This window comes from Dermacentor albipictus, chromosome 4, assembly GCF_038994185.2.
Source record: "Dermacentor albipictus isolate Rhodes 1998 colony chromosome 4, USDA_Dalb.pri_finalv2, whole genome shotgun sequence".
Classification (NCBI taxonomy): domain Eukaryota; kingdom Metazoa; phylum Arthropoda; class Arachnida; order Ixodida; family Ixodidae; genus Dermacentor; species Dermacentor albipictus.
Window position 1 is genome coordinate 90,466,772 of NC_091824.1, and position 17,706 is coordinate 90,484,477.

The 17,706-nt window shown below is 48.2% G+C and overlaps 2 protein-coding genes across 8 annotated transcripts in view; one reads left to right on the top strand and one right to left on the bottom strand.

Moving 5' to 3' along the window:
* LOC135917655 (uncharacterized) overlaps window positions 1–17,706 on the top strand; it is a 597,391-nt gene that overhangs the window by 24,711 nt on the left and 554,974 nt on the right. The window lies entirely within an intron of this gene.
* Window positions 1–17,706, bottom strand: part of LOC135917653 (uncharacterized) — a 69,055-nt gene that overhangs the window by 12,844 nt on the left and 38,505 nt on the right. For all 3 annotated transcript variants that reach the window (XR_011513982.1, XR_010569367.2, XM_070537232.1), the window contains one exon: window positions 6,135–6,484. Coding sequence is in view for 1 of the 3 variants with exons in the window: in XM_070537232.1 (XP_070393333.1) it covers window positions 6,135–6,484 (350 nt within the window). In the remaining 2 variants the exon portion in view is untranslated. The remainder of the gene's footprint in view (window positions 1–6,134; window positions 6,485–17,706) is intronic.

The window sequence follows — 17,706 nt, forward strand, 5'->3', positions numbered from 1 at the left end:
GATAATTGGGTGGTGCAATCGGTCGCGTTACGCGCTAACGTGTAGAGGATGAAAAGCTTGCATGCCCTTAAAGCGAAATTTTGCTGGCCATTTGCCGTCCCGTGCGTAATGTCCTCATTTATCCGGTGGTTTACGTAATGAATACAGAGCACTCAGAATACAAACCCCATTATGGACCTCCTTTTCCACCTCAATAAGCCGCTTCCGAACTGTTTTTTATTTATTTTTTTGGCAGGAGATCAAGGTATCATGTTAGGCCGGGTTCTACCTAGCGAGCAGGAAGCTCACTTCCTGCCTAGCCACTCTATTCCTCTATGAGCCGTGTATGTCGACCTGAGGCATCGGATGCCTACAACGCGCCCCCTGCTTGGAGCTGGAGCTCTTAGCGTAAGTGCGTCATAAAAGAACCTTGTTCTGTCGGCTGACACTGCGTTTATGGGGACTATAGAGACGCCATTTTATATATATGTGCTCTCATAAACGTCAGCCCAGGTCTACTTCTAGTCATAATAGGAAAGGGTTCAGTGGTTGGTTATGCGAGCGCCTGAAAACTGCCGTAAAGGACCTGGGGGTTGTCGGATTTTTCAGCGGACGCTGAGCAACGTCAACGGATAGTTCCATTCTATGCATCCTTGTCAGGCGTACTTATGATCTTCCAGACCTCCCCGTCTTGACATTACGAGGGCGCTGTGAAAACATGCGAATGCTGTACGACACACAAACAACGCAATACTGCTGCCATCGCTCAAAAATATCTTGTTCCCAATGGTTAGAGAACGATCACATGCCAGCATCCAGGCGATCACCCCACTCTCATTCACTAATTCATTCATTCGTGCATTCAATTCCAAAGCACCAGAAAAGCTAAAGTGCCTAAGCAATGGTGATGCAGCCATAGGCTCGTTATTCAGAATGCATGACAGTTCGCAGCAAATCTGCAATTTAACGCTCTGTAGCCCTGTTAGCTTTTTACTGAATTGCTCGTTACTGATTTCATAGGTGCCATTGATGCGCGTTATCGATAAGCTAAAGATGAATCTTTAGTGTGCCCATTAAGCTTCCTCCAAGCTTGATATAAAACGGTACTCGAACCTTAGTGCCCAAAATTATGCTCCTTCTCACAGAACGTACAACCAACGATTTTGCAAAAAATCTAGCTTTCGCTTTCTCATTCCTGATTAAGGTATACAATAGGTTCCCCGGACATTTACTCTACATTATAGCTTCGTTCGCGCCGCAAAAATAAGATTCATGCACCGTAATAAACGGCAGTAGTCATATAATGTACAGATTCGGACCTAATAGTATTAATTGCAGAGTAGCAGAAAAAATAAAAAAGGCCGGGTACTTAGGGTCCTAGCTACACCTTTTTTTATTTAGCTGCGAGTTAGAGTATGGGTTATGGGAGTATGCTTTCAGAGTATGTTTTATGGAATTCACATTTGACACCCCGTGTTGTCACAGGAATGAATGATTCACCCTCCATGCGTTTGTTTGTTCCCTCTCGCACGTTACACACGCCTTATGCCGTCTGATTCTTAGCGACACACACAAAGCTTTCCCAAAGGTGCTAACTCAAATGTACTACGCTGTACTATATGTTCTGCAGACATGCACGAATAAGGTCGTTTGGTTGTACCGTGTGCAGCATTCATAATCAGAGCGAGAAAGAGAGAGAGAGAGAGATGAAGAGGAAAGGCAGGGCGGTTAACCAGATATCAGTCTCCGGTTTGCTACCCTACACTGGGGAAGGGAGATAGGGGTTGGAAAAGTGACAGAGTGGAAAACGCTAAAAAACAAAACACACACACACACACACGCACACACACGCACCCCCCCCCCCCCCCCTACACACACAAGGCGTTCCAGTTAAAGGCATTCACAAAGGCCGGTAGATCGCAAAAAGTGCAATAGTGCTTGCACGGCCTTCCTCTGTGACGTTAGGTCCCTTCGACGGTGTATAAATATTTTTTCCGATAACGGTTGGTCGTCCAGTTGGTCAAGTTCGTGGCGAACATAGAGTTTCTCACTACATTACCTAGAGGGAAATCTGGCGCTGCTGTGCTGTGGTATGCATGAGAATGCCGGTATATTGTGACTTCGGATTGGCATCGTTCTCGGAGAGACACGACACCTTGAAGACGCGCTTGGCAAGTAGCGCTCCCTCTGTCACAATGATTCATTTTCTACTAAAACAGCACGTGAAAAGCTGTTTTAGCTTTATTATTACGCAAAAACATGTTTTGTTTAACTATGAGAACTTGTTATTACGTGTACGATTATATAATACGTAAAAAGTATCAGCGAGCCGCTAAAGTTGGAGGATAGCTGACAAGGTTCGCGCTCGCTTTGAAACAGTTTGTCGTCTGTTCTTGTTTTTCTTCGCTTGGTTGTGCATTGTAGGTGAGTGAAGATGTAATATGCGTGAATGGAAACATTTCACGAAGATTTTACTTTGAGAACGTGTTTTTTGTGTAGCCAAATCCACGTTTTAGACGAAGCCTCTTACAACATCAGCCAACACGAGCCTCGCAGACACATATACCGTCATTCCCACGACGGCACGGTGTCCCCTTAAGAAACTCCCATAGACGGTGGCGCCAGATTACCCTCTAGGTGACATAGTGAGAAACTTCTATGGTGGCGAAAGCATTTCCTCTGATTTCCATGTGCAGATGTAATCTGCGTACATTGATAACCTGACTGTGCTTGGCATGTGCTCAAGGAAAGCAATTAGAGTTATATTAAATAACACAAGGCTGAGTACACCACCGTGGGGGACGCTGCGGTAACTATATTGTGGAGAAGTATGGCCTTCCTCGGTGCTTACAAAAAAGGATCGCATGGAGAGGTAGCTCCGTATCCATTGAAACATCCGACCGCCCACTCCTATCTCAGCGAGAGCAGAGAGGATGACTTCATACGTAACGTTGCCGTAGGCCCCTTTGACGTCGAGGAACAAAGAAGCACAGAGACGCTTACGGAATTTCTCATGCTGAATGTAGGTGACCAGGTCGATGACGTTATCGATCAATGATTGACCACGTTGAAAGCCCGCCACGGCATCCGGGTAGGTGTTCTGGTTCTCCAAGTACTACTCCACGCGTCCTAGGGCCATCCTCTCCATTATTTTGCCCGCACAGCTTGCCAATGCGATCGGACGATATGATGAGATTTCCAACTGCGACTTGCCAGGCATCAACAGTGGAACAAGGCGACTTGTCTTCTAGCTTGTTGCCAGCGTGCCATCTCTCTAAGGTTCATTGTGCAGCTCATGGAGAGCACCTCTCGCACGCTCCCCCAGGTGACACAGAGCTCAGTAGGAAATTCCGTCAGGTTCTGGCGCTGATGTACGGCCACACAAAACTAATGCTGCCTTAAGTTTTTGGATTGAGAATTGTAGATTCATGCGGTTATCACGTGGTGGACTCGAAGGCGATAGACTGTTGGGAACAGTGAGTTGGTCGGATAATCTGGCGCAGAAATCCTCTGCCACGTCAACCTCCGATCTCTTTTGAGAGAGAGCAAGCGCCTTTAATGGGAATGGCTGTACGGGGAGTGTCCGCAGACCCCGCACCGTTCTCCATAGTTGCGATAAAGGCTTCCGTGGATCTAGCGACTCACAGAAGGCAGTCCAACGTTGCGATTCCCGCTTATCTAACCGGCGTTGTATCTTCTTTTGCGTGCGCCTGGCGGTCCGTAAATCGTCCATTGTCTTCGTACGTCGGTATCTTCGTTCAGCACGTCGTCGCATTGCTGGAAGTCGTTCTAGTTCCACATCAAATTCATTCAGTTTCGAAGAGCATGTGAGAGTACGCATAGTTTCTTGCACCGCGCTCTTGATTGCCTCATCCAAGTCGAAAGATGGATTGGCGTCACAGTGTTCTTCCATAATAGACGGAAATTTAGGCCAGTCCACTCTTTGGATCGCATCCCGTATTTTGGAAGGGGACAATCCTCTGATCTTGGTTTACGTGGGGATATGGTCGCTTCCGTGCGTCTCTATGTCTGCAAACCACCCTGCTCGTCTGACAAGGCTTCGTGAGACGAAAGCCAAGTCAAGAGAGCTGCTGTACGTGGAGCCACGTAAGAACGTAGGACTTCCATCATTCAGAAGCCAAAGTTCATTACTGGAGGCCAAAGATACCAGAGTTCTGCCTCTTGCGTTGATCTTCGCACTTCCCCTGAGTGTATGATGCGCGTTGAAATCTCCAATGATGACCCAGGGATAGAGAATTGAGGAATGAACGTCTCGTAGTCTTTTGTGGTCAAATCAACTTGACGGAGATAAGTAGGCGCCCAGAAAAGTAAAGGTCAAATTCTTTTTCCTTACGTTTAGGCATATATATTGATTATTGTCATTAGGTGGTACAGGCTGATGAATGTAGGTGAGGTCACGACGAATAAACACCAAAGGCTTACTGTTTTCATAAACAGTTGACGACATAAACGATTCATATCCAGAAATCCCGATCGGGTGCGATAAGTTCGGCCCGCAAATGACGATAATGGGAAATTATTGGCATACACGAAGCGACATAAATAGGAAATGCGCGCTCTGAGTCAGCGGGCATTCCACTGAAAAATAACTGCTTGTCAGATCTCATCCCTGAAAGACAGTGGCTGGGGAGCCATGACCTACTCAAGGGTTGCCAGCACCGGACTTAGAGCATCCCGTACTTGAAACGCACGTCTGGCAGACGGTGTGTGTATGTTCTTTACCAACTCGCGAAGCGCATTCATTAAAGGCCTAATAAGTGCTATCACTTGCTCATCTGTTTTCCGCGACTCCTCGGATACAGCATCTTGCTGTACTGGGGGCGGCTTCTTCTGCGGCTCTTCTGCCGGTCGTGTAGGTAGAAGTGGTGGCCATTCCTTTGTAGAGAGAGATATGGCAGGTTTCTCCCTTCCAACATCGGTGTTTGGAGTGCTGGAAACTTCCACTGATTTGTGCTGCTTGACGAGTTGACTTTTATTGAAAAGTTGATATTTTTCGTCGTGAAGTCCTTCGACGGTGACGTCGTCTTCGACGCACTTTCACAGCGGGCTCTTTGTGGGTAGAGTTGTCTGTCATCATTTGTTTAAGAAGGGTGATTTCTGTCTTTATCTGGGGACAGCCTTTGGAAGAGGTGCAGTGTTCAACCTGACAGTTAGGGCACTTCAACGTGGTTGCACTGCAGTTGTCTTCTGAGTGGCACACGACGAAATTTCTGCAAACACCTTTCACATGGCCAATCTACTGACAGTTGAAGCATTGCATTGGTCTCGGAATAAATGGTCAAACCTGCTGTCGCAAGTGGCCAACCTTCACGTAGGATGGAAGGCAGTCACCTCTGAACGTTATCCTCACACAACGTGCGCTACCGAGGGGACCGACATGCACAATGACGTTGTGTTCACTAGCTGGTTTTATGAGAACTGGGAGGTCTGTGTTATATATTTCATCGTCAATGTCACATGTGACTCTTGTAATTGTGGCACCATTCGCTGAAACGATGGAGCGGACCTTGATGTTGCCCATTGCCTAACATGCTGTAATATCTTCAGCGCGCTCGGGTTCATCACATTGATTGATATGATGTTTCACCTAGAATTTATACCGACAACCTTGATCTCCTTCAGCACGGTGCTTTCTATATATATGGAGAGTGCTTGCCTTTCGAGGACGCGTAGGTCGTCAGTACCTTTCTGTGGCACAAACAGGATGCAGTGAGGCCATCGTTGAGGCGCACTTTTCACGGTGTTCGAGCTGGATGCCGAAGATCCGTTGAGAATTCTTCGTTTGGCCTTGCGGTACTGGACAAGTCGAAAGCTGTCTTCCAAAAACTCGTCACCTGATGTGGAGTACAACTCTGTGCCCTCGCTATCACTCGATGTATTTCCTCGCTTTCTCAAACCGATGTCCGCGAGTGAACGGGCACTGTGGGGGTCCTCGGGGTGCTGTACATCCATCACCGCGATGTAGGGGGCGGTAGACCCCACAAATGCAGTGAGAAGGCCAGAAACGCGCAGAGATGGGCGAGATGTGTTCCGCAAGAGAAGCACTTCGTCTTCCTCCTATCTTCAGCGAAAGAAATATGCACCTAAATATATGAAAGCAAAAGGCACCACATCCCGGCAGCTTCAAGACCCACCTACGATGACGGTGAGGAAGAAGTCGTTCTGCGAAGTGCCCTGATCCGTCTCGACCTTGCACGTGTAGTTTCCCTTCACCGACATGTATGCGCTGAGGATGGAGATGAACGACGGCGACCGGTCGCTCAGGTCGACGCGCTTGTCGAACAGGTTGGACGCCTCGGACTGCGTCCCTTGCGGCACATGTAGACATCGGCGCCGTTGTTGAACCAGAGGACGCGCCGCAAGTCTTCGCCGGGCCACAGCATGAAGGTGCAGAGAAGCGTGGCGCCCTCGCCCTGAAGCACGTACCGCGTCTTCTTGCTGTCCGACAGAAGTCGCCCCTCGGTGACCACGACGTCCAGCACACCTGCGCCGAGCCGAAACAAAGCATGTTATGGTTTTATCGAGTTCGGCCGCATAATTGCAGGGTACAGTATTTGATGTCTGAGAGAGAGAGAGATAGAAATTTAATGATACGAAATGCAGAGAAGTCGGCCTGAGGTATATTCCTCTAGCCAGCTACTCGGCATTGGGGGAAGGGGAAGAGGGGAAGGATGAGGGACTTGATCACGTTGAACGACCCAGGAGTCAAAAAGTAGAAAAGGTAGTGGACCTAGCGGACCTAAAGGACCTAGGACCTTTAGGACCTAAAGGACCTAACCAATTGTCACGTGTTATAGTCGTAGGACATGTCGAAGTCAAGTTGCATAGTAACGCTCGACAGTGAACATTAACATCCACCCTAACAAGACATTAACATCGACACTAACTTGACACTAACAGTCACATCCTTTTCCCCTAAAAAAAAGTTCACCACGTATAAAACCTAAACTGCTGCTGCTTTCACTCTTTACATGTGCAAAATAACAGATTATTGGGTGCAGACACATGATCACATCCAGTACGGTGACTTTGCGATCTTGCGCATTGCAATGATCGCTTTCTCGTCACCACGACACCTACCCATTTCTCTTTCCTCTTAATCCCGCTCCGTGCTCATTGCCTAAAAAACCTATTCTTCAGCTGCACAAACCTGGACTTATCCTCCACGTCTCCTTGCTGCCTAAAGGGGCCTTGAGCCACCCCTCGGGCTTGGTGAAATAACATAGTCAACGGGTAGCATGCTCTGCCGCGGACATTTCAGCCAAGTTTTGCTGTCGCACGCGGTACTTGGAACTCGCAAGCAGAGCTCGAAGTCACCTCTCTCTCAAGCTCTCTATTTTCAACAGAAATCTGCTCCTCATTCTCTTCTGGACGCTTTATTTCATAATAAAGCAGATGTCCATACGCGGCTGCTATTGGTAGTTGCGGTCCGAAACGTAGCGTAGATACTGCGACCGCCACAGGGCGCCGCCACGAGTCCAGTAGCTAAGCGCACTCCGGCCCGCTGAGGACAAACGCGTTTGGCTTACGTTTAGTGCGTTGTAGACACGAAAACCAGAAGTCGCGATGTCTACATCAGCATCCAAAATTAAATTTGAACTACGCGCCACGGTGGCATTTCAGTGGCACGCCCCACTGCGCCGTAGCCTTCGCAGTGCAATGCATTGAAGAAGGAACGGGACCACAGCTAAGACAGCGTTTGATTGCCAATAACGCTGCGTCTGCTGAACACACCAAAGTACTTTTCTGCGGCAAAGTATTTCTGAAATAGCCTATTTTTACTTCAAATGCCTTGCTCTACTTCGATAGAGTGACTAAGGGCCAATTTAACCAGGGTGCACGCTTGGTCTAGTTGGTTGGACATATTTAGACTAATAAAGCGAACGTAAAACTTGGACACGAGAGGGGAGAATCTTTCTTGAGTGGAGGAAGTTTCATTCCGGGGATTTCGAGCCGGTGCTGCACTGACACCTGTCGTCACTATAACCAAGATTCTAACATAGGCCGACCATGTCTAATAACAGAAGTGTTTCGCTGCTACGTCTGCACACTGAGGCTGAAGTACCTGTCTTGACTGTATAAAATTCCTAATTTCCTTTCTGGCGGATGATTATCATCTACTTCGGTGCAAGGATAGTTCGTGTGCATCCCTGTGCAAGGATAGTTCGTGAAATTACGCTCATGGCTGTTGTGTGCCGACCAACCTGACGGCTATGGGCGATGGCTAAAGAGCAAGGCATTTTGCAAACTTGTGAGATGACTTGCCCATTAGCCATCGATTAGATGCAAGAGCAACCTGTCGCTCTCGCGGGTTCTACGCGAAACGGGTCTCCATGCTTTCGCGCAATTTGGTTTTCATGTTACGGCACGTCACAGCCCACGCGAAACAAGTTACTATTTTACCCCAGTGGCTTCTATGCACATTGTTGTGAAATCAACTACTTCATCACGATTGGAGACGTCTCACGCTTGTCACAGGACATAATTTGGCTCTGCATTACGCACAATCTGTGTATATTTGCAACGCTGCTTCATGCTATGGGTATGCAGCGAGGGCTTTTTTTCTGCTTCTCAGCAATCACAACAATGATTATACATTTCTATCCATTTATATCTATATATTCTTGTTCTGTTTTAGTGCTTTGATATCAGCTATGATGGTGAGATGGAGCGTTCTTTAGCAGCCAAACTCTTGATTTCATCTCAGCGAACGCCTAAAAACAAAAACAACAGCAAAAAAGAAAAGAACAAAAAAAAAGAACAGTGGGTAAAAAGAAAAGGAAACGCGGAAGGCGCAGCACAGAATTGGGTATAGTGGCAAGTTCAAGAAATTTATAAGCTTTATATATTTTTCACGGCGGGCAAATGTCAACTGTTAGTATAGTGCACTTGGCGCTGGTGCTGCAGCGAGCTTAGTCCGGCTGATGCTGATAATTACAATCGTCGTGAAAGCCTGGTAGCCAATCGCCTAAACGCTTTACAATAAACTGCATGTCATCTTACGGTAATTTACTGCCGTACAACGAATATGCGACGATAGCGAAGAAAGTTAGTTTCCGAATCTGCGAGATCTCTGGAAGCCAGAAAGACGATGCTTTCACACGCTCTCGCACCGCCAATCTTTCAAAATGCTCGACGGACAACCGTATGACAATGAATGCAGACACCAGCTTGATTTTCTTACCTGGAATTATTAAGACATACGCGAGACGCGTCCACTTCAGATTATCGTATCCCCCCTCATATATATATATATATATATATATATATAACAAGGCGGCCTACAACGACTTTTGCTCTTTCGCGTACACTGCATTTCTGCTACCGATTTTTCAACACCATCCTCGCGCGTCAGAGGCAGACTCTTTCCTCGCCAAGATAACCATGGCCTCCAAGATCGAAAGCAGCGTGCAGGCAGCGCGATCCATCCCAGACACCATGTAACAACTCAAACATGGCTCTAAATAAGCCATGTACAGATCTTTTCCCATTGTAGAGCCCCTTGTGACTATAGTCTCGCAGATCGCAGCTGCAGGAGGCCACAAGAACGCTGCTGCGATTACCGAAGCCAACCATATACAGAGCAGCGGTCAGTGACAACGCTGATAACTTCAAGTACATCGCTGACTCCAGTGCACATAAACTCTTGGTTATTTTCTTCCTTCTCTTCCTCCTTTTCCCCTTGTGCAGAACAGCGAACCCACCTCATCACATGCTTAACCTCCACGCCTTTTATTTCATTCTTTCCGCTCTCTTTTTCTTCGTCATATTACGACCCGCACCGCCACCAGAGAGGCCGCGTGCACTTTATTCGAAGCTACAAACAAAACGCTGCCAGCACAGAGGTGAAGCATGGCGGTCGGGGCGTCGGCTGCGCTGTTATTCCGCTCTCTCCTTTTCCTCTTAGTTGATTGCGCTAATATGCACACAAGCGCCTTTTGCCCTCAGCAATCGCGTTTTTCTTGTTTCCTTCCAAGTAATTTTCTCTCCTCCTCTTTTCAACGCGGTTGAAGGAACTTGTGAATATAAATGGTGAATTATGCGGACGGGGTGGCGGAGCGTAAGATCGCCCGAGGAGGGAAGGCCCTTTGGGGAACAGCGTTACAATTTTCGGGGTTCATATGGGTGAGTTTTATTTTTTTGTATTGTCTCACCGTAGTTTTGCTTTTAGGCGAGCACAGCGCTCTTAGCTTGATGTAGTTACACCTTCTTGCGTGCCGTAACGTTAATGAGGCAGTTACTTTGCGGATAGTAATTATTGCAAAGAGAGGCAGTATTTGCTTATGCACCGGACGCTTACGTGTTTCATGCTCTTTGGAGCGCGCTTGCTACGTTAAATTTTAAATTAATTTCTGAGGTTTTGCGTGGCGAAACCACGACCTGATTACGAGGCACGCCGTAGTGGGGGACTTCGGATTGATTTTCACCACCCGGGATTCTTTCCCGTACACCCTATGCAAGGTGCGCGGTTGTTCTTCCATTTCATCCTCATCGGAATGCGCCCACTCGGCAGCCGGGATTCGAGCCCGCGACCTCGAGCGCAGCAGCGCCGTGCGGTATACGCTGAGCTACTCCGGCAAAAGCGCTTGCTAAGTTGTGAAGTCTTCTGGCATGAAGCTTACTTGCAGGGATTATGGGTCCTGTGCAGGAAATCGTATGTTCTTGTTGCTGACGACGGGCGAACGGCAGAACGATGTAATAAAAGGGAAAATAATCGGCAGATTCCACGCACTGCGGAGATGTTTGTCATGAGAAGCTTTCGGCAGTGTAACTGGCTATCAAGCATAGCTTGGAGGAGGAGGAGGAGGAGGAGGAGGAGGAAGAGGAGGAGGGGGAAGGAAAGAAAAGGAGGTCAACCAGCGATACATTGTCTAGTTGGCGTTGGGTGAACCAGAGGCGCGTTCGGTTTGCTACCCTACGCGAGGGGAAGGACGTTAAGAAATGAAAAGATACAAATAACTACAGAAAGGAGAGGGAGGACGGAAAGCACTAGCAGGAACATTGTTTGCGCTCCTGCAAAGCACTGCTTGAAGGACCAACATAGAGGAGACGTTATAACCAGTTTTGTTACCACATGGGCGGTCTGATACGGGAGGATTCGGTGTACTCTCGTTTTTAGAAGAAAATTGCTGCTCTGAGACGTGGTGCACGCGTACAGGGATATGGTGCAGCTGACAATTATTCGCGCGTTCCAATCCTACGTGGAAGAGACTCATTAACTCGTTTTTTTTTTGTTACCTGCAAGATTAATTTGTGTTTGACAACAAATTTATTTATTTATTTATTTATTTATTTATTTATTTATTTATTTATTTATTTATTTATTTATTTCTGCTTGGAAGTAATACCACTCGGCAACAGCCGAGTGGTATTTCCTTCCAAGCAGAAATTCCTGAGACAGGAGCACGCAGGCGAGCACACGCACACACACACCGTCGAATTTTATTAGATGGGTCATATTGGCGAGCTTTAATTGCGAGGGCAAGCACTCTAATACAACAATTCGCCTTCAGATTTGAAAGTAGTGCTTCAGACGCCTGCTGACCCATTCTGTTCATTTCCGTTGACGCTCCGTGTGACCGCAGCCATGAATTGAAGAGGAATAAGAAGACGCCTGTTCCCATGTCCGTATATTTAGCCCTGTTATCGATAGGAACCTATTGGCAAGTAGCCCAACAGCATATTGGGCGATATGAGAGCGGAGTCTTCCTTTCTCGATATATTTCTTTTTGGCGGAAATGATTTCTTGGGCATGCTAGAAGGCTGTTTTCTTTGACAACAAACCGAATGGAATTGAATTCTGGGATCTTAGGAGCCAAAACCACGATTTGATTATGAGGCACGCCGTAGTGGAGGACTCCGGATTAATTTAGTCCACCAGGCGATCTTAACGTGCCTCGAATGCACGGGACCACGGGTGTTTTCGCATTTCGTCACCGGGATGGTGGATATTTGATCCCGTGACTTTGTGCTTAGCAGCGCAACACCGTAGCCGCTAAGCAACCGCGACGGGTTCACCAAACTGAGGCTATGCGGAAAGTGCCATATTTATTACAGTGTAAGCTGGTATGGGCTCAATCCAATAGCTGTTCCGAGTGGCCATTTTGCCCGCCGCCGCCTCCGGTGTGCGTCGCAGCCATCGCCAGGAATGAAAAAAAAAATTCTCAGTTCCCGCTTGGATAAAACTCGGGCCTTCTGCGCGGGAGTCAAGTACTCTACCACTGCACCAAGCCAGCGCTTGATAGCTGCTGGGGAAACATGACCTGTACAGGCGTCCTAGCACGCGAGGAGTCACGCGATTACACGCGATGTGAGATGCGTGCCGTGTAGCGTCGATACGAGCACCCTTTGCATTGCAGTTTCATATTATTGCTCTAGGTGGCATGCTATGTAGCAGTTGCATCGTATCGTGCCACTTGTCTCGCGATGTGAGATGGCCGCGGCCTAGCGTCGACACGCGCAAAGTTTGCATTGCAGTTGGATACTATTCTACCAGGTGTCACGAGAGGTAGCAGTTGCATCATGTCATTCCACATGTCTAGGGATGTGACATGTGCGCCGCGTAGTCACGGTACCTGTGTGTACTCTTCGGTGCATGTTATGGCGTCTCCTTGCAAGGTACGAACCGCTACTGAAGAAGCGAATAGTAGAGCTACGCGCGCGGCTGCAACTAGGCAACGGCGCGCTCAGAAGACCGCTGTGAAGAGAGCAGCGCAAGCCGCAGCTCACCGTTTATGCCGTGCGGGCGGTTCAGTTCCTTCTCGTGAAAACGACGCACGGAGACTTCGCCGCGAAGATCCTCTAGTAAATTCAGCAGTTTACGACAATCTCCTATGCAGACACTCTTATATCTGACGCTGTGACTGTGGCTGCGTGTGCCAAGTAGCCCTGTGGCTTCTTTTTTGGTCGCTTTTATTGCTGCATATGACTGCCCTGCGTGCGGTAGCAAACTACGTAACAGCTGTAAAGGTGCACTTCATCTGACATCTTGCATTAGATTGTAGAAGAGACGCCGGCGAAATAATTGTTGCCAAAATTTGCAATCAATCAATCGTTCAATCAGTCGAATGATGAATACAGTGGCGGCGTATATATTCCGTCGCAAATTTTTGCGCCGCTCTCATGGGTCATCATAGGAGATTTCAATGCACACCATCCAGCATGGGGAAGTACACGGACAAATGCAAGAGGACGAAGATTAGCAAGCATCGCCCACAACTATGGCCTTACTCTCCTGAACGATGGTAGCCCCACCTTTCTTCGCGGCGTGACATACGGCAGCTGCCTCGACCTTGCTTTCGTCTCCAACTCTCTCGCCAGATGTGTGAAGTGGTTTCCAGACATTGAGACACATGGGAGTGACCACATTCCCACCTATCTGAACATCAAAGGCTTGTCGTCTAGATCAGGCTTACGGAATACCATTCGGACGATTCAATGGGCCAACTTCAAATCTGAGATGGAAGATGCCTGCCGCGAGAGCCTACCATCAGGGTTAGAGCAAACGATTAAAATGACGATGCAAAACGCCACTCGCATGATGACGACCTCTTCCACGCGGAATGACTTCGACATTGAATTAGAGCGCCTTCGAGCGCTTCGTCGCCGGGCGGAACGTCGATATCGGCGTACAAAATCAATTCATGACCTTAGGGCAGCCAGGAGGATGCAAAAGAAGATTCAGCGTCGTATGGATAGATTAGCGTCGGAACGTTGGGCAACGTTTTGCCAGAAACTCGACCCCCGCAAGCCACTGTCTCACATATGGAAAACGGTGCAAGGTCTGCGTTGCCTTCCGGAACGGCGTTTCCCATTCAAGGCGCTAGCGCTTTTCCAAGGGCGGCAAGACATCGATGTCGCAGAAGACTTTTGTGCGCGGATCGGAGACCAAGCTACTCGTCCAGATCCTCTAGCCCGAGCTGACGTCCCCAATTCACGTGATGGCCGCATGGACCTTCCTTTTACAATGGAGGAGCTCGAAGCGGCTCTAGCTCTCTGCAGGCGCTCATCATCTCCGGGTCCGGATGGTATATCATACCGGGCCTTGTGCTATCTCGGAGAGTCCGCACTGATAGAGTTGTTGAGCCTTTACAACTCCTCATGGCAGGATGGAAGTGTTCCTGACGAATGGAAAGTAAGCCGCCTGGTGCCACTCTTAAAGCAGGGCAAATCCCCATTAGAACTCACCTCTTACCGCCCAATAGCGCTGGCCAGCTGTGTAGGAAAGATAATGGAACGGATGATCCTTGGACGCCTGGAATGGTACCTTGAATACTACAAGATTTATCCGATTTCCATGGCTGGTTTCCGACGTGACCGCTCTTCTATCGACAATGTAGTTGATCTCGTTTCCTATGTCCAGCACGAAAAGTCCCGTAAGCGTTTATATGCAGCTTTATTCCTAGATGTGAAAGGGGCATACGATAACGTATTACATGAGGCCATTCTCGACGCCCTTGCGACGGTTGGCCTAGGTGGTCGAGTTTTTTTGTGGATTGCAAGCTACCTATCTGCAAGATCATTCTTTGTGTTAACTGACGATGGCCCAACTACGCGACACTATACCAGCAGGGGCGTTCCTCAAGGCGGTGCTCTCAGCCCGACGCTATTCAACCTCGCTCTTGTTCGACTTGCTGAGTACTTGCCAACTACCATCAAAATTTCAATATACGCTGACGACATCTGTGTCTGGACTTCGGCAGTCACACGTCCTCAGATACGTGCGCGACTTCAAAGAGCGGCCACTTTGACAGCGAACTACTTGTGTAAACAGGGTCTCAGCATATCACCAGAAAAATGCGCACTAGTAGCATTTACACGCAAACCGATGACGCCTTATATCATCTCAATCAATGGGCGGACTATTTCCTATGTCCGAACCCACAGATTCCTTGGCGTAATAATTGACCGAGACCTCTGTTGGAGCCCGCACGTGGCCTACATGAAACGGCGCCTGACAGCAACTTCCCAGTTGTTTCAATACTTGGCAGGAAAGACGTGGGGGATGTCAGTAGACGCAATGCTTAAACTCTACAGAGCTCTCTTTCTCGGTTTTCTAAGATATAGTCTACCTGTACTGACCAACACCTACAAGACAAATATTCGTAGTCTGCAGGCAGCACAAGCTCAAGCACTCAGAGTCTGCCTTGGTTTGCCCAGATGCACCTCAACAGAGGCAACTATTGCGATTGCTCGGGACCATCCAATGCGAACTCACATTACGGTGGAAGCCCTGAGAACGCACATCAGACATTTTGCACGTGCCACCTATCACCACCTTGCAGCACTACCTTCGGACAGGCACCAATCATCATTCGCTAAAACTATCATCAAATACAACGACAAACTGCCATCGGGCTTCACCGCTGCATCTAAACCATCGATACCCCCTTGGTGTCTTATCAGCCCTACAGTCCATCTCAGTGTACCAGGAATCGGAAAAAAGTCTGAACTGTCGTCGCCTGTGCTCAAACAACTGTCTCTGCTTCTTCTGCACGAGAGGTACGCGGACAGGGAACACATTTATACCGATGGTTCCACAAACATCCAGTGTTCGTCCGGTGCTGTGGTTGTCCCAGCAAAAGCTATTACCATCAGCTTTAGGACTGACCACCCAACAACATCGACATCTGCTGAACTAGCTGCTCTTCGCGCTGCACTTCGTGTCGTCAATCGGGAGCCACCTCGGCAATGGTCAATCTTCAGCGATTCAAAGGCAGCCCTACAATCTGTACTATCAGCTCTGCATCGCGGGCCATTCGAACAGCTCGTATTCGATATTAGATGCCTACTCCATACATCACAGGAGAAAGGACACCATGTGACATTTCAGTGGCTGCCAAGTCACTGCGGCGTCACTGGAAATGAAGACGCCGATAATGCCGTTCGGGCAGCTCTTGAAGACGCACAAGAAGAGGCCATACCGCTTTCACGATCCGACGCAGCTAGCAGACTTCGACTGCTTGCACATGAGATCACGCTATCTCTATGGTGCACACCAAACAGCCAGACCACCCAGAGCAACCGTCAATACCACCTGCCCTCTTTGATGCATCTCTATATGCCAACTGGACTGCGTCGAAGAGAGGCGACTCTGCTTTATCGCTTATGGCTGGGGGTGGCTTTCACCAAATCTTACTCCTTCCGCATTGGAATGGTCGACAACGATCTCTGTAATGCCTGTCTTTGCGAGGAGACGCTGGAACATGTTCTGTGCGACTGTCCTGACTATAACGTTCAGCGACAGTCCCTGGCATCTGTTCTAGCGCGCCTTGGCAGTAGACTATTGTCGCTTGACACGATTTTCACATGCCGCCGACAGAAGATATCGCAGGTGAAGGCGACAAAGGGACTACTTCGGTTTTTGAAAGAGACGGGATTGGACAAGCGGCTGTGAGAGTGACGTCGCGTACCATGCCAGAATGATGGACTCCAACGGACGATGTGTGTGTGCTGTGATATGTGCTCTCTCTCCCTCTCCCCCTTCCCCATCTTTATTCTCCCCCATCCCTCTCCCATGTGTAGGGTAGCAAACCGGTTAAGCCATACTGGTTAACCTCCCTACCTTTCCTTCTCCACTTTTTCCTTCCTTCCTTCCTTTGCGCCGCTCTCTGAAACAGTAGTGCCCAGCATAGACCCCGGTTCTACAGGTGTGCTTGCCACTCAAGAGTAAAACTTGTCCAATAATATCTGTGTTCCTTGGGCTACGCCAGTTTGGAGTACTGCTAGTTCATGTGGATTAAGATAGATAAACTTATGTTTTGTACTTTTGTGTGCATGTCACTCATTGCAGTCAATAGAAAGTATCCAAATATTTTTCCTACGAAGTCTACCTATACACAACCAGTGGACTTCTGGTCTTATACATTCTTTGGACTAACGTGCATATATTTCGTTTTGCAATTCTCTGGATATCGATAACTCAAAGAAAATATCCTTCTTGGAGACTTTTGCTTTTATGTAGTATACAGGCTTTGCATAGTTCGAAAAGATGTATGACAAGGCCAGTGCGGTCTACAAGAGGGAGAGAGAGAGAGAAAGGATGCAAAGGAAGGCAGAGAAGTTAACCAGAGGTAGTTCCGGTTGGCTACCCTGCACGTGGGTGGGGGAGTAGGGGGATAAAAAGAGAAAGAGAGTGGAAGGGAGAGAGAGAGATGGTCACAAACAAACCGCTTACACAATAGCGCGATAGGGAGTGGCGTTGAAGTATATCGTGAATTCCGGTAGACCGCAGGGATCTTAATAGCGTGAATAATACCTTCTGCGCGGATGTTCTTTGGGAGAAGTGGCCTAGATCTTTCAGTTCGGATAGTGAACGACTGCCCAAATGGTTCATCATTATGCACATCACTTGCGTCTTGGCACCATAGAGCGGGCCGACGCAGATAATGTGTTTGAGCGTTTCTTCACATCTGCATGCGTCACACGTGGGGCTGTTGGCCATTCCAAAGATGAAGGCTTAAGAGTTGGTAAATGCAACGCCTAACCACAGACGGTACAGCACGGTCTGTTCAGGTAGTGATAATCCAGGTGGTAGATGCATCTAAATATCTGGGAACAACGAAGCAAGCGAGACATGGTGTAAACGTTCGAGTCCCACTGGGGAAAAGTACAGTCACGGGGAGGTCTGCAAGAACTCTATAGATTGTATGCAGAAAATTATTCCTTTAGTAATAGGAATCCTGTCGACACTACTTTATTCAAATA